Here is a 22,888-nt window from a genome sequence, read left to right on the forward strand (position 1 = left end):
TAGGTTTTGCCTCAAACAGTCAGCAATTTGAAGTCACTGAGCGTGTTCAGCTTTTTGTTGGGCTGTTTGGGGGTTCTCCCTGCCACTTAGGGCCCCCCCCCCCGATCTTTGGTACTTCTACAAAACTTGGGAGTTCCCCAAATGCCATACCTCACCTATTTTCACTGCAGGACTAGCACTAAGCTAGAGGCAAGCATCTGGGGTGGAGAGTTGAGTTCACGGATATGAGCTCCTCACCTGATTTAGAAGTCTTTGCTGCAAGACAAGGCTTCTAGACACATGGAGAGCCTATGGGAGTAGAAATGACCTCCTGTTTCAACTCATGGAGGGCATGTGGTTGATATTTTGCTCTTTGTACCCTGGATTCTATGCCTTTGGCTACGTTAAACATTTTACAAGGAATGCCACTTGAATGTCAGTGTAATGCTACTTATACAAGCCCTTTTTGCAAAATAACATTTTGTTTCATAAATGCATATCAGAAAATGGTTGTTTTTGTGCATCTGCTGAAACACAACATTCAAGCTAATTCATGGTTTAAATGTTTGCAGTAAACATTTTGTATTTGACAGCTTGAAATCCTCATGCTTCAACTGAGGAGCAATGATACAGGCAAGAAAAGAGATGACTTCTTTCCATGTGGAAAGAAGAACAACAAGGCATACTTCTCGTCTTAAAAATTCACAGCAGGAAGCAGAGTAAGCCCCACTGAAGTCTGTCAGGCTTACTTCTGAGTAGACACGGTTGGGAATGTAGCATTTAGTAACAATTTGTATGCACATAATACAAAGTCAATAAACAACACTTCACTTCAGAAAAATGAAAAGCCATGTGATCCCTTTCAAGACAGGAGCAATTATAGTTAAGTAACTATGTAAACAACATACATTGCCAAGCAATTTACATATCTATTTACATATCATGTGCGTATTAAAAATAAAACCTTTTGTTATAGAGAGCTGAGGTGAAAAAGCATTTATAGCAAGAGCAGAGGCGGTTTTAGGGTAGCGTGTCTGGTTTGGCTGCACTGGGTACCAGCACCACAGGGGGCACCATAACAATAATGTTGAACAGAGCACAAGAGGTGGAGGAGCAAAGTTTAGTGTTGCACAGGACACCGCTGAAATTCGAGAGCCCAAAGTCCAGCACTGGCAAGAACCCAGGCCATGACAGGTGTCTTCTCATAGCTGAGTAAGATTGTCTTCCATGAACACGGTCTTAACAGTGAGTCCGTAAGTGACTGTGGAGACCAATTCTGGATCCACACGTCCTTCCACAGTGGAAACATAGGTGTCTGGGCAGGAGTTTATCACGGTGAGGGTTTGTCAAACATGCCTTCCTCTTAGTTCATGTCTTCTTTTTGCCCTGAGTTCGTGCTTCTTCAAAGTCAATGACACCTTTGGTAAAGGCTGTTCTTCAAATGGAGCACTTGCAGGCCAGTGTTTCCCAGTTAACAGTGCTTATGTTACATTTTTTCAGATTTGTCTTGAGAGCGTCTTTAAATCTCTTTTGTTGCCCACCCGTATTTTGCTTTCCATTCTTGAGGTGGGAATAGAGTAGTTGCTATGGAAAAGCAAAGATCACCAGTGTCAAAGCAATGATTCTTCAACATCAACTTCGTTGGACTGGTCATGTTGTTTGGATGGCAGATGATAAGTGTAGAATGGGAGACAGAAGAAGATACAACTGATAGATATGTTGGAGGAATCCATTCAACATGAACTATCTGAGAGACCAGCAACTTTTTCTCAAAAATATGGTGGATATTAAATCAGTCTTTTTCATCTATAATATTTGTTTATTCACTTATTTGTCCTTCACTTCTCTCCATTAGAAGCCTAATGAAGCAGAGGGCTGCTGCACCCCACAGACTAGGCCTATATATGGAAAAAAGTGGTAAGATGGCCCTTCTACATTTCAGACATAACAACTTTGTTTCTGAACACCCTCAAATGGAAGAAAAAAGATACTTAAAAGTGATAAAAAGGTATCAGGAATAGATGTTGTAGGTTTTTTTCAGATAAATAGACGTTCTGATGTTCAGTCCTGGTCTGAACAATCATTCCAACCTTATTTTCCCAGTTTGTTAACAGACAGCAATACAGAGTTCCCTGGTTCTGATGTAGCAGGGAACTCTGGCTTCATCCAAACCAGGAACTTGGAATGAGAGTGGGGAGAAGAAGGGCAAGATTAGAAGTGTCCGGCTCAAGCACTCATTTCCAGCTTCATAAACTTCAAATCCAGACCAGTATCTTCTAAATGCTCTCCAGCCCATACTGAAAATTTATCATTCCAAGACAAACAGGTTTCTTTACGTTTCAATCCTGTGAGCTGCTATTCTAGTTGAATGTGGATACAGACTTTTACCACATGCCCACGGCTGCAAGGATTTAAGCCCAGGTGTAAAGGCACCATCCATCATCATACACAAGTCTTCCAGAGCTCAGTGCCACTCTTATGACCAACCGTTTCCCAGAATCTACCCTGCGCAGCTCAGCTGTGTAAGAAATCTCCTTGGTTTAAGAGAGGGCTGCTCAAAGTGAAGATGCACAAAGGCCAGTAATGGCCACTCACTCGCATGGGACGTTGAGAACTACTTTGATGGCTCAGTTCAAATCCTGGACACACCTTGCCAGGTGGGGAGAGAGAAAGGTTGCCTATACCGCCAGGGTAATCACCATAGCTCAGTGATACAGCAAATCCTTTTCATTCAGAAGATCCCAGATTCAGATCTAGTTAGGGGCTGAAAAGACCCCTGTCTGAAACCCCAGAGAGCACCTGCCAATCTGTGTAGGCAATACTAAGCTAGAGAGACCAATAATCTGACTTGGTACAAGGTTCTTGTTCTTTTCAACACTGCTTGGCAGAGAGGCAGTTTTCATTTCTAAAGAGCCACAAAGTCATGGCTGTGGTTTTTATCCCCTGGAAATCATGACCTGACAAAGACAAAAACCTTAAGTATAGTGTCGCAACTTGACGCCACTGCATTCCAGGGAGGATTATAGTTCAAGTGTCAGATTTCTACTTCACTGAAAGTTCCAAGAACTGGCACACCAGACACAGAAGATGGACATTTGGAGTATTTAAGAACATCCAAAATACTAAGTATATTCTGTCCCAGCTGAAAATAAAAATACAACAGCCGTAAGCCTCTAAAATTAGGCTCAGCCTTTTTATTCTAATCATAGGCCACTTTGCCAGAGCTCTATGCAACAAAGATGAGTAATCTCAGACAACGGGACCCCAGATCTACCAAGCCCAAACCCAGCACTCCACTGAATAGAAGCCTTGTGCTCCAATTTATTTATGTAGACATTTATACTTTTTATCCAAAACAATCTTTTGACACTTGGTTCCCTATTATGAATGCATCTAGCACTTGCAGCAATCAATCAATGAGTTCTAATGTGCAATTAATGAGGATTTAATTAATATGTACTTCCAGGGAGATTTCACGAACATTTAACCATAAATCAATTGAAACTGGTATGATAATCCAAGAAAACAACCACCAGTTCACGGGAATTAAACTGAATAAAGAATGATGATACCTCTAGAGTTTATGAAACGATACACAGGACGGAGAAAGTGAATAGAGAAAAGATTTTCTCCCTCATGACACTAGAACTCGTGGACATCCAAGGTAGCTGAATGCTGGAAGATTTAGCATGGATAAAATAATATAGTTGTTCACACAACACATTGTCACACTATGGAACTTGCTCATCCAAGGAGCCCATAATGGCCACCAACTTAAATGGCTTTAAAAGAGGATTAGACAAATTCATGGAGGAGAGGGGTGTCAATGGCTACTAACCAAGATGGCTATGTCTACCTCCACAGTTGGAAGCAGCAATGCTTCCAAAAACCAGTTGCTGGAAACCAAGAGAAGGAAGATTCCTCTTGTGCTCACGTTCTGTTCCTTGGTTTCTCACAGGCATCTGGGTGGCCACTGCGAGAACAGGATGTTGGACTAGATGGGCCATTCAGCAGACCATTCTTATTTTCTTACGTATATTCTTTCCTTTCCACATAAGAAGCCATTTTGATGTGCAATATTTTCAAAATAATATGGAAGCTTACATGAAATGTAGGCAAAAAGGTGCCAAATTTCTAGACTATAGCCCATTTTAAAAGAGCACATCACCCACCTCCTCAGAGCCACACACTCTTTCCTGTCCCACACATATTTCCACTTCCTTGAATTTACAGAGGCATTTCCCTCAAACTCCTCTTCTCTGGCTAAATGGCTCTCTGCACCACTCAGCCAACCTCAATCCAAAAGTATTGCCACGGCAAAAAGGTCCCTCCTCAGCCTCAAACAACACAACATTACAGAAATTCCTTCTAAATCTAAAATTGCCCATAACCAACAACACTGAGAGTTCATACCTGTTACAGATTGATTCATCTCTGTTCTGAAATAGTGCATGGTGCTGATAGGGGCCTCCCTCCTGTGCCATGTAGCAGCTTACGGAGGGCGATTTTTGTAAGGGTCACAGCAGGGTGAGAGGGTTGAACCCCAAAACTCTTTCCTGCCTTCTGTGGTATTGATCCTGAATGGCCCCCGGGGTGAACAGTTTTAAGAGCAATCACAATAACAAATTCAACATAGCATGTCATTTGGCCCTAAAATCCTTAGGCCCTGGACTTGCCAGAAACCCACCCCCGCCTCCAAATTGCAAATTAAAAAACATGAAAACTGCAAAGAAGGTTAGGCATGTGTCCTGCAGGGTGGGAGCAAAAGAGCAGGCACTCATTCAGAAGTCGCTTTATAGTTAATTTAAACAGTCCAATGGTATACATGTCTACCCAGAAGTAAGTTTCTTTGTGTTTAATGGAGCTTACTCCCAGGTAATGGGAAGTACAACTGCAGCCTAGGCTTTGGTTTAGAGTTGGTATGGAGAAAGCAGGGCTTTAACAGCTGTGTGACTGGCAGGAATTAAACACATTAAGCCTTTTCTAGTATGTGAATACAATTTTAAGAAAAGCTTGACCTCTTCACAATCCATCTGTCAGACACTTAGTTACGTGTGTGGTCACCAATTTATTTTTGGGCCCTCCACTCCACCTGCAAAGAGGATACAAATTTGCATGTGGCACAAAACATATGAAAGTATTATGTAAATCTGTGTCCTCTTTTGCAAGTGGGTCAGAAGGTGGAATCCACATACAGTGTACAGAACCCAGAAAATCCTGTTGGCCCCCCTGACTCAGAGAGGCAAATGAATCATTCTGAAGGAAATGGAAGCTGCATCACAAGGCCGGTATAAACCTTCCATAAATATTTTGTAATAACATGCAACCACAGAGCTAAATAAAACTGCCTGATCCAGCAGCATGAACTCTCTTCACACAAAGATGGTGGCCTCTCCCGCCCAAAAGAAGTCTGTGGGGAAAAAGAACTTGTGGCTTATATCATGTGCAGCCATAAAAACCTCTCTCAGGAACCAAAATGATCTCCTTTACTCATCCCCCGTTTCCCACATAGCCATTACAAAGACAGCTCATTTGTCTAACCTACACAATTATCTGCGTTTCCTACCATACAGTTTTTATTTTTTTAAAAAAAACCATTTTTAAAAAAATTAGAAGGCTCAACTATGAACTGATTTCACTGGCTGAGTGGGATTTTTGTCTCAACAGATACCATAATGTCAGTTGTGCAATCTCTTGGCAGTTGGGTAAACTGGAATCAACCAATTATTGTGCAGATGGCTGCATCTTTTATCCATGCCGTTATGGGGTAAGAAAGGGTGTCTAAAGTACGTATCACCCACTCATGTATGGGGGAGGTGCAGTTTTTGCTACATTAGCGATGACACAGACTGAACACCAGAAATAGAAGGAGAATTAGGCCACGGATCAATACAGGGTTAAAGGTCTCCCATCGTTAGCAGTTTACTGGAAAGCCTTGAAAATACTTACGTTCAAAAGTATTTCCACCATTCCAAATGATCTCTCATGCAATGCTGAGATTTAGGAATGTGAGCGATTATTTATTGCTTCCTGCAGAGCCATATGGGAACAGTTGTGTATTTTTTATTTTTTATTTTGCTCCAGAGAGGAAATTAAGTGTTTGCTATCTGGTCAAAGTGCAGTCAATTGTTTGGTTACCTAAGTTTGTTTACATGATTCACAAAGAAATACCACCTTCATTTAAATACCAGGCCAATATGTGCAGTACTCCCAAATGCCACAGAAAGGGCAGAGCCCAATTCAAGGATGTTAGCCAGGAAATGTAGTAAGGAGGAACATATTTACTATTTCACTTGCTCGCTCTAAAAAAAAAGAAATACATTAATGCCAAACATCATGTAGTTTGGTATACACACACACACATTCTCTCTCTCTCCCAAACATGGCAAGGTCCAGATAAAGGTGGCTCTCTGGTCTCTTTACATTCAACAGTTGTGAGCAGTGTGCAGTGTGCAGTGATTGGTATAGTAATATGTTCCAAATATTTATTGTTTTATTTCTTGTTGTTTACCACCCTGGGTTTCTTTTGAAGGGCAGGGTAGAAATTTAATAAAAATAAACAAACAGAAATAATACTTCTGAAAACCCATCAAAAATGATTGCTGTTCATTAATCCAGGAATTGCTTAGATTTAGTGTGTTTATGAAAAAGTACACTATGAGTCATTGTGTGTAATACCATGTGCCTTCAGCTCATGGAAAAGCTTTTGATCTGGCAGACACCTCCATCAATGGAAGAGAGTGGTGAACTTTCCCACTCTCCCTGAAGCCCCCAGGCATTGCAAATCCACTAAGGTCACTCTGCTAATGTGCTGCACAATGGTGCCATCTCTACTGCATTGCAACCCTGAGCAAGGCACTGGGGAAAGAGGTTAGGGAGTGAAGCAGAGGATCATCTCTGCCTTCATTTTTTTTTAATACTTTATTTAAGATCATCTCTGCCTTCATGCAATGGCACTTTCCAAGATCAGGGATGAGGAGGGTGCAGGGTTCTGGTGACCAAAAGGTTTGTCTTGGCAGCCAAGGCCAGTCAACATCTGTAGACCCTGTGAGGAAGGCTGAGGAAGACCTGAGTAGAACCTAAATGGCAACTAAAACCTTAACTGTGTATGTGTATATTATACTAACATTTTTCAAGGCATCCCCTCAATTTCTTCCACCAAAGAAAGTAGGAATAAAACAAAGATGGTGTTTTGCTAGGGACAGATACCAGAACATTAGGACTGGTAATAGGTTAAGCATATGGTGGTGGTGTTTTTGTTTTTTTGCACTAAGACCAGTAACTAACAATTGTACATTTGCTGCATTGGTCTGTTAGCAATATTTGGCACAGCCATTTCTCTCCACGCCAGCAAAGACCTGCATGCAATGCCATTAGGATTGCTTAACCTTTTAAAAAGCAAAGAGCAAAACTCCATAAAATATTCCCTAATATATACATTCTGACACAAAGCTCAGATTTATAGATAATCCTGTTTGCCAGAGTGTGTTGGTTTCCTCTGCTACAGAATTCAAACAAACAACAGTCAAAATATTGTCTTGCTCTGTGTCTTTAGTGATGTAAGAGGTCGAACTGACATGTCCATTTACCATTCCAAGGGTGTTACCAGATTCCACTACTCCCTCGGACACTTCTTTCCCACCATCGGATTCCAAAAATACATTTCAGACCAAGAGACTGCGTAAATATTGTTTTAGGATTGACTCAATTGTCTTATGCCTCGTTACGAATCTGATTTTAACAGCATTTGGGGACCTTGTTATTGTTTGTAAATTGTTGCTGGTAATTTTTATTTTCCTTGCTCTTATTTGAATCATGTTTAGGTCATTGTTTGGTGATATTTTTTATCCTTAAATTAAACCTTCCCTAATTCTGAAGTGGGGGGGGGGGATACCTGAGGTAATTTCAGTGGGAAAATGCCAACAATTGTCAAGGTTCCAAGCAGTTGCTATGTATAAAAAATAAGTGTGCAAGACCGGTCCTGTTCCAATTTTCTTATATTGGCTTGGTTCACACAACACAGTAAACCAAACTATGGGACCACACAAACCTGCAGGCTCTCAGAGAGAAGTTCACTGACATTTTGCTTCTCCTGATCCAAGTTGGATTCAGCATGGAGTCTGAACTTGAGCTTATAGTTAAGGTCTGTTCTCACTAACCACGAGCAGTAACCAAGGTTTGCTTCTGGCTAGTGAGGAGAAAGCCTAACCACAAGTCCAGGTTCAGATGACGCATTAAGCCAAACCATGATTTACCTCAGTGTAGTTTGGGAGTAAAAAAGACCGAGGAGGAACAAAGTGTCAGTGAGCTCTTCTCCATGAGCCTACACAAGTCGTAATTTGGCTTAGCACGTCATGCAAACCAGTCTATAGTTTCAAATGCAGCTCATTTTTTGTCAGTCCAATTCTAGATCTTTAAAGTACATGGCACCTTGCAAAAATACACTGCAAAATTGATCCCTGACCTTAAATGAAGTCTGTCTATAGTAATCACCCTTGACACATGCATACATCAAAACAGCAGCAAACACCTCCAGTTTGCCAGCCCTAGAGACATCCCATGGACATTTCAGAAAGCAAGTATTTCTTCAGTGTAACAGAACAAAACTGTTGCTCTGGATAATTTTTCTAAACTATTTGTAAATTATGAAGTAGGTATCTATTGATTTTGTTTAGAATATTTATAAACCACTTAATCAAAGAAGTATCCAACCCCAAGCAGGGGTTTGGGCTGGGTTTTCATCAGTATGCAGATGACACTGAACTCTACCTCTCCTTCAAATTGAAGGTCCTGTGTGAGTGTCTGGAGGCGGTTGAAGGATGGGTGGTTGCTAACAGATTGAGGTGGAATCCTGACAAGACAGAAGTACTGTTTTGGGGGGGGCACAGGGAGGCAGGCAGGGGGGGGGGCCAGGTGCACAGCCTGTAAGTCATTTTGGACTCACATCTGTCCATTAAGGCACAGGTCAATTCTTTGTCCAGGCAGCTGTCTACCATCTTCATCTGGTACGCCAGCTGAGACCCTACCTGCCTGCAGACTGTCTCACCAGAGTGGTGCATGTTCTGTTTATCTCCCACTTAGACTACTGCAATGAGCTCTACTTGGGGGTACCTTTGAAGCTGACTCAGAAACTACAACTAATCCAGAATGTGGCAGCTAGATTGGTGACTGGGAGTAGCTGCCGGGACCATATAACACTGGTCCTAAGGGATCTTCACTAGCTCCCAGTATGTTTCTGACCACAATTCAAAGTGTTGGTGCTGACCTTTAAAGCCCTAAATGGTCTTGGCCCAGTATACATGAAGGAGTGTCTTCACCCCCATCGCTCAGCACTGAGGTCCTCCTCTGAGGGTCTTCTGCTGGTTCTCTCACTGTGGAACACCCTCCCTTCAGTTGCCAAGGAGATAAAAAACTACATAACTTTTAGAAGACATCTAAATGCAGCCCTGTATCAAGAAGTTTTCAGTGCTTGATGTTTTACTATTTGCTGTCAGCCGCCCAGAGTGGCTGGGGAAACCCAGCCAGATGGATGGGGTATAAATAATATATTTATTATATAAATAAATTTGTAGATAAAGCGCAGCTAAAAGCCACAAAACAATTAAAACACACACATATTTAACATCATAATTAAAACAGATAAAACCAGTGAAGCTTGTAAAACATGAAAATTCATCAGCATGTTAGTGTGAATTTCTCCTAAAATACACATTTTTATGCAATTTTGCCCAATATACACATTTTTACAAAGCCATTTTCCCTAATAGCACACATTTTTGTTATTATCACTAATATATGCATTTTTACACACACTGTACTCTAGTCTATGCATTTTTGTGTACATTTTTGTGTACATTACTTAGCTATAGAACTGTCTTGCAAAATAAGTACAAATGAGGACAGCTGTGTTTCATTTTGTGTATAGTTTTGGAAATTGCATATTAGGTAGATTCATCTTTATATGCAAAGGGCATCAAATTTCTCCCTCATCCTGAGAATAGTTTCTTATCCTTCATCCAGCGCATATCAAATATCAAAAATGTCATTGCATTCAGTTGGGCTTACAACGTAAAAATGCATAGGATTGGAGCCTCATGAAAAAAATAGGGTTAGGCTGGGTAAAAAGTTTCATAAACATCTGACTGCAGCTGCAGAACAATTACATGTGGAAAAACCGTGGCAGTCCTTCTTTCTCGTATTGCTATACTTAACTTTTTATGGCTGTGATTCTAAAAGAATTATAAACAACTTTTAAAATGGCTTTTAATGCCAAACGGTGTCACCATTTAAAAGATGGGCGGTTTTCTTTCATGCGAGAAAGATTTCACAATAAAGCAACTAATGAAAATGTAGGCCAGCAGCTGAACCATTTGCAGGACTGCGATATAAAGGGTTCCAAGAGGGCAGAAGCGCCCCAATTATTTTTACTATTGGAATGCTCCTGTTATTGCATTCCTACAGGGGCAGGTTCATAAGTTACCGAGAGGCAAGGGGGCGCAAACCTTGCACTTTTTATTCCTCTAATTCCACTTCAATCTGTGAAGTGAGACTTGAGCTCCTGGTCTGGGACTCACGGGAAAAGGGTGATGCCCGTGTCTTTTTCCTTCCCTTAGCTTATTGGCAATACATGAACTGATCTGGAGACTAAAGCTAAAATAGAAACTTCTTCCACATATCTCCAATTCTCCAAGCTCATATGCATGCTTGAAGGTGTGCTTGGGTTGTGGGGTTTTTTGATAAGACAATATCAAGAAATCCAGATTGGGCCTTCCTTATCTCAACTGGAAGAGAGTTCCACATGTGGGGAGGCAATGCTAAGGAGGCCCTATCCCATTGGTGGAGTTCAGGCTTTAAAATATCAGTGACAACCTGTGCAATGCTAAAATTCAGCATGTCCCACCTCCGCACCCCCACTGCCTCTTGTCTTCCGTTGTTTGTCATTGTTGTAACATCCCCTGAACCACCCTCTCGGCTCGGCACCCAGTGCAGGTGAACCAGTTGTCTGCCCATCTCACATGCCCACCAGCCTAATGACTCTCACAGATGGATACAATGAACCTCTGAAGCTGACCCCAACCCCACAAGTGGGCACAGTGCAACTACTAGAATCATTACAGACCCACACCACAGGGCCAAGCTAGAAATCAGGGGACAGGAACCAAGTGTGTTCCGGGGTTTTTTTCCAGCCGGAACTCTATTCTGACACCTCTCAGGTGGGTGCCATTGCCATTATTGAATTGAATTATTGAATGCCATCATTGAATAAGTTGTATTCATTCAACTTGTTTTTATTATTGGTTGTTAGCCGTCCTGAGCCCGGCCTTGGCTGGGGAGGGCGGGGTATAAATAAAAAATTATTATTATTATTATTATTATTATTATTATTATTAGAGAGCAAGGGGAGTGTTCATGATGAGTCACTGCCTAGTCTTGCTGGGACCCATTACTTTATGCAAATTTCTCCCACCCCAACTCAGATCCAGCCTCAGTACAAGGTTGAGAGATAACTTAAAGCAGGAAAGTGTTTCACCCCCTCTCCAGTGGAACCTTTGCCGCTGCTTTTCATGGGAATACAGGATGTGGCCTTGTGCTGGGTCAAATTACTTGTTCACATAGGCTGAAACTGCCCCGGGACCTTTGGTATGCAAAGCATTGATCAATAGTAGCAATGTAGAAGTCTGCCCCATTAGGTCTCACATTAGTTCCAGCTCCAGAATTCTAGGGAGTCCTTGTACAAGATGCTCCTTCCTAGCGCAGGCCCATCTTCTTCATGCTACCCATTTGTGTTTTCTGTGTGGGCCCATTCCACAAAGGCACCCAGACAGAGACAACCAGGTAAGCAGAGTCCTTCTCCTTGTTTGTTCTCCTCTCACTACTCACTCGCATAGAGAGGGAACAGGCAGTGGCAGCCAGGAGCAGGGCCCAAGCATCCAGAAGTGGGGACCTGCTGAGCCCAATGATTCCATCCCCTGGTGCCAGCCTGGTCTAGTTTGGCCCTCATTTGCAATATATACTGATATGATATGTCCTCAGAGTGGGAATGGCTCTGCATAGGCAATGCCCTATGGTAAATGCCATCTATTATATTGTCATTAATAATTGCCCATTTTTTTTGTTCTGTTGTTAAATGTCATTCTCATCATAGAAGCCTGACACTGCTGCTTAAAAATAAGAGTAATTTTTTCCCCCTTTCCTCTGCGGTTCTGTGTGGCTGCCCACTGAGATGGTTTTGCAGTAAAATCCAACATAAAGAAAAGAACATTCAAATGAAAATATCTTGCTTCCTACACACTTCCACCCCAGGCTATTTTTTCCTCCAAACATGCAGACATTCCTCAAAACAGTTCTCTTGGTGACAGATAATTGAACACCTAAGCACCTAGATTTGACCTGTCTGCTAAAATACTCACATTTCAAATAAACAAGCTGAAGAAAAATTATGAAAGGACAGACACCACACAGTTCTCAAAACTTGCACCACTCTCTCAGTTAAATGTTGTGATTCTTTCACAATACTGAGACCAGGGATGCAGTGGTGTAGGAAGGGAGGTGCGGTGGGTGCGGTCTGCCCCAGGTGTTATCACTGAGGGGTGGGTGACTAAATGGCAAAAATATGAGTTTTGGGGGAGAATAACTCCCGCACCCACCGCACACCTCTTCCTACAGCACTGCAGGAACACTCTCCCCTCGAGTGATTTCCAGAAACCAGAAGCATTGCTGCCTCCAACTTTGTAGGCTGCACAGCCGTTATGGCTAGTAGCCTTTGACAGCCCTCTCCTCCATGAATCTGCCTAATCCAGAGGCGTAGCTAGGTGAGGCGGGGGGCACTGGGTGTCACACCACGGGGCTTACAGCATGCCTGAGCCACGCGTCTCTCCTGAGCAGGAGGCGGTGGGCGGACTGCCTGCAAGCTCTGTTCTGCTTTTTCGAGCAGCATGGGGCTTGCATCCGCCCACTGCCTCAGTCGAGGGGGAGGCTGCAGAGAGGCTCCACACAGTGCACCCTGCCGCCTTGGCTCGCCCCGCCCCATGGGCGACTTGCTCTGTCCCCAGCTGCAGGACGTATGCACCGTCCTGGGCACCTGAGTGGCTAGCAGGTATCCACTGCAGGGATGTGGATTGTGAGCATGCTATGCACCCAGAAGAGCTGGATTCCCCCACTTGTATGAACTGCATAAATTACAAATGTGTAGTTTGCACAGTTATTTTTTATACAACTTATAGACCAAAACAGTCACTACCAACAGTAGAGGAAAGCCTGCAAACTGTACCATGGCCTGCGGACGTCAAAAAAAAGGTTGTGAACGTGTTACACGGTGTACAAATTGTCCATATATGTATAGAACTGCTAATAATAACAAGTGTAGCTGGTGGCGATTCTGAAAATCACTACATGAAGCTGTTCCCTGAAAAATGGTTGTATTTCAGGCATAGGCAAACTTGGCCCTCCAGATGTTTTGCGACTACAATTCCCTGACCACTGGTCCTGTTAGCTAGGGATGATGGGAGTTGTAGTCCCAAAACATCTGGAGGGCCAAGTTTGCCTATGCCTGTTGTATTTTCTTCAGATGTATATTTTATACTGTACAATGACCTGGAGAAGGGCTACCATGTGGATTTTCCTGTAGAGATCAGGTGGGCACTGATTGCTGGGTGTTTCCCATTACAATTACAAACATATCTCTTTACCACCACCCCTTTCTCTGTTAATGCTAATTCCTGGGATTTCCAGGTGCTCTTTTGTTGCTGCGTACTTAGGAAATTCTTATACTTTGTTATACGCTGTTTGCTTTTATTGTTATGCAAACCGCCTTGGTGTTTCGTGAAGCAAAAGATGACATACAAGTGATTTTCATAAACAAATTAAATAAATATTGTTTCCCTCAAAAAGTCAGGGTAGGGGCACTTGCCCTGCTCCCACAAGATAATCATTCACCTATTCCAAAGCCGGAATGGTATAGTGGTTGAATGTAACACATAGGTTGATGGACCATAGCCATTCATTTTGTCATTTTGTGTCATACAGGAAGGAGGATTAAATACCGTATTTTTTGCTCTATAAGACTCACTTTTTCCCTCCCAAAAAGTAAGGGGAAATGTGTGTGCGTCTTATGGAGCAAATGCAGGCTGCGCAGCTATCCCAGAAGCCAGAACAGCAAGAGGGATTGCTGCTTTCACTGCGCAGCGATCCCTCTTGCTGTTCTGGCTTCTGAGATTCAGAATATTTTTTTTCTTGTTTTCCTCCTCCAAAAACTAGGTGCGTCTTGTGGTCTGGTGCATCTTATAGAGCGAAAAATACGGTAGGTGTTTTCAAGCACCTGAACATGTGAATGCTCAAAGTGTGGATAACCCAGGATCATCATACACACTGCAGTCCTTGAACTTCCCCTTGTCGTGCTGGCTAGGCCTGCAGTGGACTGTTTCTTGTATTTGCTTGAACATGACTAGACATTTCCACACAATTTGAAACCCTGATAAAAAATGGTCTCAGATCATTCAGAGTATTCCAACTTTCATTTGTGAATGCAAGTAAAAGTCTCCTAAAGACCATCCCAGCTCAACATGGAGAAGATCAGAAACTAAGCATGTAGGGCAATACCTATGGGGACATTGGGCGTGAAGCTTGCATGCATAATTCCAGTGATTTTTTTCTGGTGGTATGCAGGGGTACACATACCCCTAAACATTTTGTGAATCTTTGTACTTTTGTCCGTTTACTGTATTTATTTTTCCTGATTTGAACTATAAAGTGGTGATTTTCTTGAGTCAAAATAAGAGTACTCCTAAACATTTTTTTAGGTGGGGGGGGGAGCACTGCATTCCCCATGCCTCGAAATAGCATTTGAGTTTTCAGGCAGATTATTGGCCATGCCTTATTTGTGTGGTTTTTTTCTATTTTATACAATGACCAGCTCTGATATCCTCTTATTTTCACCCGAGTGCATTTTTATCAAGGAACACACTATACACACTGAAGGTAAGCAACAACAACAACAAGGATGAGGAAGTGCAGGAAGCTTTCAAGAAAGGAGTCGCCTACCTTTCAACTTGAGGTCCACATTATGCCTCAGCCATGGATAGATTCCATAATTTGATGAATCTTCAGGAATTGGATTATTCTGTATCCACCCTTCACAGGCAAACCGAAAGAAATCATCACAGGGATCCACAGATGTATTTAATTTGCTTCTGATTGCAGCAGCTGAAAAGAGTCACATAATTTAACAGAAACTTCTTCAGCACTACAAAGGTGTTACTCATTACTGTACTAAAGAGAGGGGAAAACCCTGTGGTTTCCCTCCTAGTTACCACCTCCCTGCTTTGATTTCTCCCCATCCTTCTACCTACCTGGTTCCTCTGGCTCCTTCCCTGCTGTGTTCAAACATACCACCGTCTCCTCCATTCTGAAAAAATCCTTCTCTTGACCACATCACCATCTAAATCCCAAACAGCCTCACTAATTCCCGTTGCCTCCAGACTCCATGAACATGCTGTTGATTTTCTCTCAAGTAGGCAATCTGAGGCAGAAATTCTGAAAGCTGTATTAGAGTTGGGGGAGATCTGGTCACCTCCGCACCATAGCTTTAAAGCTCTCTTTTACCACTTTAACAGCCATGACCACCCCAAAGTATCCTGGGTGAGAACTATAGTTTATTAAGGGTGCTGACAATCAGTAGAAGACACCACACACAGCTCCCATTCCCAGCACCATTAAAAAACTTCAGTTGCCAGGATTCTTTGGGGGAACCCATGACTGTTAAAGTCACATAAGAGTGCTTTAAATGTGTGGCTGTGAGCATAGCCTTTTTTCTTTAATTAAAAAGCAGCCCAGAGGCCTCCTATTTTTGATCAGGGCTCCAGGGTTAATCTGTTATTCCTGTGCTATTTCCACAATGGAAATCACCCCCACTTTCTGAAGCTCTTGTAAGCCTTGGAGGAGCAGAAGGCAAATACTCGTATACTTTTGCCTCCTCCATGTTGCTTCTCTCTTCCACCAGCTTCAGTGGAAGATTTAAGTATGGTAAATAGCCTGGGGAGAAAGGGCCACAGCTCAGTGGGTCAGCATCTGGCTTGCAAGCAGAATTGTCCCAGGTTCAGCCCCTGGCATCTCCAGGTATAGCTGGGAGAGACTCCTGTCTGAAATCCTGGAGACCTACTGCAACTCTGGCAATACTGGGTTAGATGGGCCAGTGGTCTGACTCAGTGCCGCTTCCTAAGTTCATAAAACCCTACTCTCTCCCACAGCTATGCCCCAATCCAAACTGGGGCCCCTTGGCTGCTTTTAACCAAAGAAATAAGACTCCAGAAGATCCTATCAGAGATTTCATCTAGTTAGGCCTGAAGCACTTCATTGGGGCATCTTCATTAGGCCTTTGCCCACCAGGCAATATCTCTAACTCCATAGCTAGAGCTACAGCCTTGTGGTCTTCCCAAAACAATGTGGCTTGGAACCCCTGTGGGAAACACAATTCTGAATTAGAGAAACCTTTGGTCTGATCCATCAGAACTCTGCTAATGGTCTCGGGGAGGCAACTGCATTGCTGATTTAACATAAATGGCTTACTTAGATGTTGATTTTCAAAGCACAAGACAGTTTATTAAAGCTACTGGAGCACATAAGCATTCAATGTTTCTCCATACCAATGTGCTCTGACTATAATACAAAAAAAGAACATACGCCACTTACCAGCTTCGATGCATTCGGAAGTCAAGCAGTATTGTTGCTTAGGATGAAATTTTATAAGATCTTGGCTAACTGCAAAAGGAAAATAGTACATGGATTAACAATTGTTGTTGGGCAAATATATTGACTCAGGGTTCAATCCGATGGCCCCTGGGAGGGTGTCCTAGGGACCGGAGGATCAATTAGATCATCCTCTCCGAAGCTAGAAATAAAGCTTCAGTGCCAGAGAGGGAGCTCCAGTGTCACAGCCTACCTCTCCAAAGCCCCTGGTTCCTCTGAAGCTCTGACCCAACCGACATTGGAGCTCTGGTGCTGGAAAGGCCAAAGGAGGAAGCATGCAGGAAGCGGCTGAGATCCAAAGGAACAAACACTAATGCAAAAAGCAAAGGAAACCATGCCAGTGTATAAGAAAAATTCCAGCATCCTTGGTCAACGCATGCAATAGTATGTCAAAAAGTATTAGACAATGCTCAGGTTACACTGGCAGCATCAATGGTTGCCAGAAAGAAAACAAACGGGTGCCGTTTGTCAAACAGCGCAGGGAGCAGCACTCCCACTGTTTATCTTTTCAGCCACAACAACACACCACCAACGTAATATAGGACTCAGTCCTGAATCAGATTGCTAGCCAGCATGCCAAATTCAAGAACTGGGAAGAAAAGGGTGCAGCAGTGTGGCTAAAGCCATTCACAGACAGCCTTCCTGAGGACTCTCTAAGGCCAGTCTAGCAAAGGAGGAAGGAAATGGAGAGAGATGGAGTTGTCTCTGTTGGAATTCTGCCTGGGTCAGAGGAATGTGCCACAAGCGTAGGCACCGGCAGATATTCCTGTCGACCTCCCCTTGTCCCATACCTCTGCTGATAAGCAGGCGAGGTCCGGCGATTCTTCTCAGATGTATGAGAGGAACACACCGTTCTTCCTCTCTCCCCTTTGGTGTCCCCAGGGAGGGGAAAGAAGCAGACAGAAAACTATTTACATCATTTATTTCTGCCTCTTACATCAGTACAGAGAATCATGTCTGCACTCAACAACAGCAAGAAGAAAACTCCTCCCAAGTACATCCAGTACGGGTCATATGACACACATACACTGAGCTAACATCCGGTGCTCAGTACAGAATGGACTGCCCCTTTGTTCCCATGGCAACAGTCACAAACATCCTGTCTGGCTTTCCAGCCACAAGCAGCTGGCTGAGCTGCTAGAGCCTTTGCTTGCTGCAGCATTGGTGCTTTATGGTAACATACTCCCCCTAAAGTATCAATGTGTGCCGCGAGCAAAGCGTCATCCAGAGAAGAAAACAAACAGTTGTTATATTTATAACATTCCCCTGTTGTTTCAGTTCCACCCTTGGAACTACCCGCCACTGGTTTAACCAATGTACCTCTCTGGTTGTGTGACTTCGCATTACCTTGGTTAACAACTCTCTGTTGTGCCTTTGTCTCTGACTCGGACACAGCTTCAATCTGTCCTTGGTCGTTTACAATAGCAACATATGCAAGGTTAGCAAACTCCTTTGAATACCTCTTGGGTGGTACACCCTTCGTTGCTCTCTCAGACCTACGTAAAAGTTGCTGCTCTTCTCTGCTTTCTGGTTCAGCCTCTGAACTCTCTGGAGAACCAGTACTAAGCTTAATCAATGGTTCATCCTCCTCTTCTGAGGGTCTAGTCATTATGTGAGATTTCCTCTCAATGACTGTGACAACTGAGCTGTCTGAGCTATCGCTGTCATCATCAGTACTACTGAACTCAATAAGATCAAACTCATCATCATCATCATCATCTGAATCGTTTCCTGTGGGAAATGTCTGTACTACCCGCTCTTGCTTTGGAGCACTCTCTAGGAACTTTGTGAGAATCACCTGACCAGATTCAGACAAAATTACTCTGTAGAGACCTTTTTCATAACCCACAAAAATGCCTCTGGCATTCTTTACTCCACCTGGAGCTTCTGTTCTCACATGAGACCCGAAAACCTTAAAATAGGCAACAGAAGGTTTTCTGTGGAACAGCTTCTCAAAAGGAGAACATCCCAACTCTGTTGAGACCTTTCTCAACCACACATGAAGATAGGACGCTAGCGATTCGGCCCAATATTCATGTGGCAAATGTGAACTCAGCAATTGCGCATTCATCCCCTTTTGCAATTCTTTGTTCACTTTTACACAGACCCCCCTGTTCCACGCTTCTTGCGAAACTGCCACTTTGTGGTCTATCCCTTTTCCATCCAGGAACTTCTGAAACTTCTGTAACAGAAAAACTTGCTTCTCATCTGTGAAAAGACAATCAATGTTAGCATCATGCATATTTTTAACCTTGTCACAAAACTCCTGAAACTTTTCTAAAGTTTCTTGCGGTTTCTCCATCATATAAACCCAAGAATAATTAGTGAAACAATCCACACACAAAAGGTAAAATCGTGCACCGCCTCTAGATGGTTCTAGAGGACCAATCACATCAGCATACACCCGCTGAAATGCTCTGTCGACCTTCTTGGTCTTGGTGCTCACACTAGTCACGCCTGCAAGAGAGATTTCGTTAGAAACAGAAGAATTACATTTCATGTAATCACTTTGATCAAAAGTCAACAAATACAGTCCATCTTTCTCTTTGGCAGTAAGAAACAGTTCTCCATCTTTGTAGATCTTGCAGCTTTTAGCATCATAGGACAGTTTCAGTCCTTTCTTTGCAATCTGCGACACGCTCAGCAGATTAAATCTCAGTTCTGGAACCAGGTAAACACCACTTATAGTCAAGTTCAGACTCTCAAGATACACAGTCCCAATTCCGGTTGCTTCCAACTCCTGACCGTTGGGCTGTTTCACAGTGAAGCTTTGCTTCTTCAACGTCGAAAACAGTCCTCTGTGCGGGCACATGTGAACCGTTGCGCCCGTGTCTATTATGAACGAGTTCCCAACATCTGGCGTGGTTCCTTTCGCCATCATAGCCTTTGCAGGTTTCACCTGGCACTTGGTACGGCTTTTGCCTGACGCCTGAGGCTTCGTAGAGCTGCTCTTTGCTCCTCTTGACTGGCGCGGCTTCTTACAGTTTCGCTGTAGATGCCCAGTCTGTCCACAATTGTAGCATCGGACAGCACTCAATGCTACACCATGCTCCCCAGTAGCATCAGCAGTGGGGGAATTAGAACTCTGTTCTTCCCTCCCCCTGTCCTTTTCTTCCAGTGCAGCAAGTCTGTCGTGTTCATTCAGGACCACAGCACAAACTCTCTCCGCGGTCAGCTGCGCGGCCGGTAGGGAACCAAGCTGACTGGCAACAACCTTGTAGGTGCGGCTAAGGCTGTTTATCATCATGAAGCAAAACACTTCCTCCTGAAGACGGAAATTGCGTTCCACCATCTGTTGACGCAGAAACTTCATTTCTGTCAGGTGCGCTTGAACATCTCCATCAGGCGCAAGCCTCAGATTGGTCAATTTCTCAAAATACAGCAACGCTGAAGAACCAGCATCTCTCTGATGCGTTGTACGCAGCGTGTCCCATACCTCTTTCGCATTTTCTAAATGCTGAACATGCACCAACTGATCATCTGAGACACACAGAATTATAGCAGTCCTGGCCCTCACGTTCCGTGACTCCCAACCTCTGGTTGGTGCTGCAGGGATGGGGTTTTCAATTACATCAAAAAGCCTCTGATTCTGCAGCAGGGCCTTCATCTTTACAGACCAAGATGAATAATTGTCATTGGTTAAGGGAGGTGGGCAAGGCAAAGCTCCTTTCTTGGCATCCATCTTGAAGCCAAGCCTCTTCAGCTTTCCAGCCCACACTCTCAAACAAACTGTAAAATCCAACAGTCGTTTTTTTTCTTTCTCACGCAGCAAACTGCAAATTGTTTACGCTCTTTGCACCTGGCAGCTAAACTCAGGCTGCTATCGAAAAGTCCCTTCCAAGAGCTCGTAAACCTTGTAGCCAAAACATTCTCTGGTTTTGTTTCGCTTTCCCAGGCTTACACGCAGAGTCCAGCCCCTTTGCCAGTAACTCTCCAGGACCGTTGCCTAGCAACAATGCATTTCAGTAGGACATCTTATCTACCACAAAAATTTGTGGAATGCAGGCCTCTTCTCCCGGAGCTTTTGTTTTCTTTGAAACGCAGCTCCGTGAACCAGGGAATTAATCTTCCTGCGTTCACACTTTTAGCCCGAAATGCAGCATACCTTGAACGTTGTTGCTCTGGAAAACACCTCTTCTTTCCACCAGCTGTCTGTGGAGCCTCTGGCTGTTCTCAGATGCTTCTCTTCCTCCTTGGAGCAGAGGAGGACAATCCACCAGCCTCTCATTCAGATGTTCGATGAATCGCAACCATCCGAAGGCTGCCACTGTTGGAATTCTGCCTGGGTCAGAGGAATGTGCCACAAGCGTAGGCACCGGCAGATATTCCTGTCGACCTCCCCTTGTCCCATACCTCTGCTGATAAGCAGGCGAGGTCCGGCGATTCTTCTCAGATGTATGAGAGGAACACACCGTTCTTCCTCTCTCCCCTTTGGTGTCCCCAGGGAGGGGAAAGAAGCAGACAGAAAACTATTTACATCATTTATTTCTGCCTCTTACATCAGTACAGAGAATCATGTCTGCACTCAACAACAGCAAGAAGAAAACTCCTCCCAAGTACATCCAGTACGGGTCATATGACACACATACACTGAGCTAACATCCGGTGCTCAGTACAGAATGGACTGCCCCTTTGTTCCCATGGCAACAGTCACAAACATCCTGTCTGGCTTTCCAGCCACAAGCAGCTGGCTGAGCTGCTAGAGCCTTTGCTTGCTGCAGCATTGGTGCTTTATGGTAACAGTCTCCACACCACACTGGTAGATGAACCAATATAGCTCCACAATGATGAATTTGGACCCCAGTTGCTAACAGGAAGAGCAAAAATGATCTCAAGAAGGTTACTCTAAATCAAGCTGTTTGAGATCTGAAGCAATATTAGTTTGAGAAAAATAATTAGTATGCTTGGAAAGATTTTGTTTCAAACGTGCTAATTCTTTCACTATTAGGGATGGTTCATAAATTATGAAGAACAATGAGTGAGAGAACTAAAATATATTCATTCCTTTACTATGTAAACATTATGTGTTGGCCCCAGGCTTAAGCCCCAGCTGCACTATACAATTAAAGCAGTATCATGCCACTTTAAGCAGTCATAGCTTCCCTCAAATAATTCTAGGAACTGTAGATTGTTGAGGGTCTTGACAGTTGGCTTAACAATCAATTCCTCTTCCCAAGGAACTCTGGAAGGAGAAGAAGAGTCTCCTAACAACTTTCAGCACCCTTAACAAACTACAGTTCCCTTAGATTGGACCTGCTGAAATAAGTGAGACAAGTTCACTATGAATAACATGAGAACCATTCATTCCCATGAGACTCCGCTAAGCGTGACTAATCTGGATCCAACACTGTCACACAGGGAACAGAGATTAGTCCTTTATCCACTTAATGGAATGCACACAATCTGTTTTATTGCCCAAACACTTTATGGGCTGCACATAGCTATTTGTATACAAATGATGTAACTGCTAAATATCACAGCCATGAGAATGGTTCCTGAGAATGCACTTTCTGACTTCTCTAAGTTCTGAAAGATCCTTCTGCTTTACCAACTACAGTGGTACTTCAGTTTAAGAACAGCCCTGTTTACTAACTAGTCGGTTTACAAACTCTGCAAAACCGAAAGTAGTGTCCCAGTTTGTGAACTTGACCTCGGTCTAAGAACAGAAGCCGAACGGTGGAAAGGCACCGGCGGTGGGAGGCCTCATTAGGGAAAGTGTGCCTCAGTTTAAGAACGACTTTGGTTTAAGAACGGACTTCCAGAACTGATTAAGTTCGTAAACCGAGGTACCACTGTATCTAGCTGCCGAGGATGAACAGGACTTGATTTTTATGGCTATTTAAAAATTGCATATATTCAAATGTTTTATTACTGACAAATTTTGCTCCTCAAAGAGAAGCTCTCTGCTCTGAGCTTACGGGATGCAGTGAATTAAAAACATAATATAAATGGTAACCAAGCACAACAGTTTTTTTTAAAAATTGAAAGCTGCCTTAGGGTGCTACGATTTTGAGAAGAACAAAGGGCAAAGGTGGTGGTTAGGTAATTCCAGAAGATTGTTGGAATTCTGCAGAGAAAAAAGCAGTTTGAACAGAGTGATTTGGGATGGGAAAACATCTGGTGGGGAAAGGGTGAAGCATTAGGGATGTGCAACCAGAACGACTGA

At 43.3% G+C, this 22,888-nt stretch overlaps 1 protein-coding gene across 6 annotated transcripts in view; it reads right to left on the minus strand.

The window, feature by feature from the left end:
* Positions 1–22,888, minus strand: part of PHEX (phosphate regulating endopeptidase X-linked) — a gene marked incomplete at its 5' end in the record, with an annotated part of 101,463 nt that overhangs the window by 67,692 nt on the left and 10,883 nt on the right. For 5 of the 6 annotated variants that reach the window (XM_081001598.1, XM_081001597.1, XM_081001601.1 and 2 more), the window contains 3 exons: positions 15,019–15,180; positions 16,666–16,734; positions 16,916–17,032. In XM_081001598.1, coding sequence (XP_080857724.1) covers positions 15,019–15,180; positions 16,666–16,734; positions 16,916–17,032 — 348 coding nt within the window. The remainder of the gene's footprint in view (positions 1–15,018; positions 15,181–16,665; positions 16,735–16,915; positions 17,033–22,888) is intronic. The other variant, XM_081001599.1, reaches the window with a different exon arrangement.

The sequence above is a fragment of the Podarcis pityusensis genome (genome assembly GCF_964106645.2).
Source record: "Podarcis pityusensis genome assembly, chromosome: 4".
In the NCBI taxonomy this organism is placed as follows: domain Eukaryota; kingdom Metazoa; phylum Chordata; class Lepidosauria; order Squamata; family Lacertidae; genus Podarcis; species Podarcis pityusensis.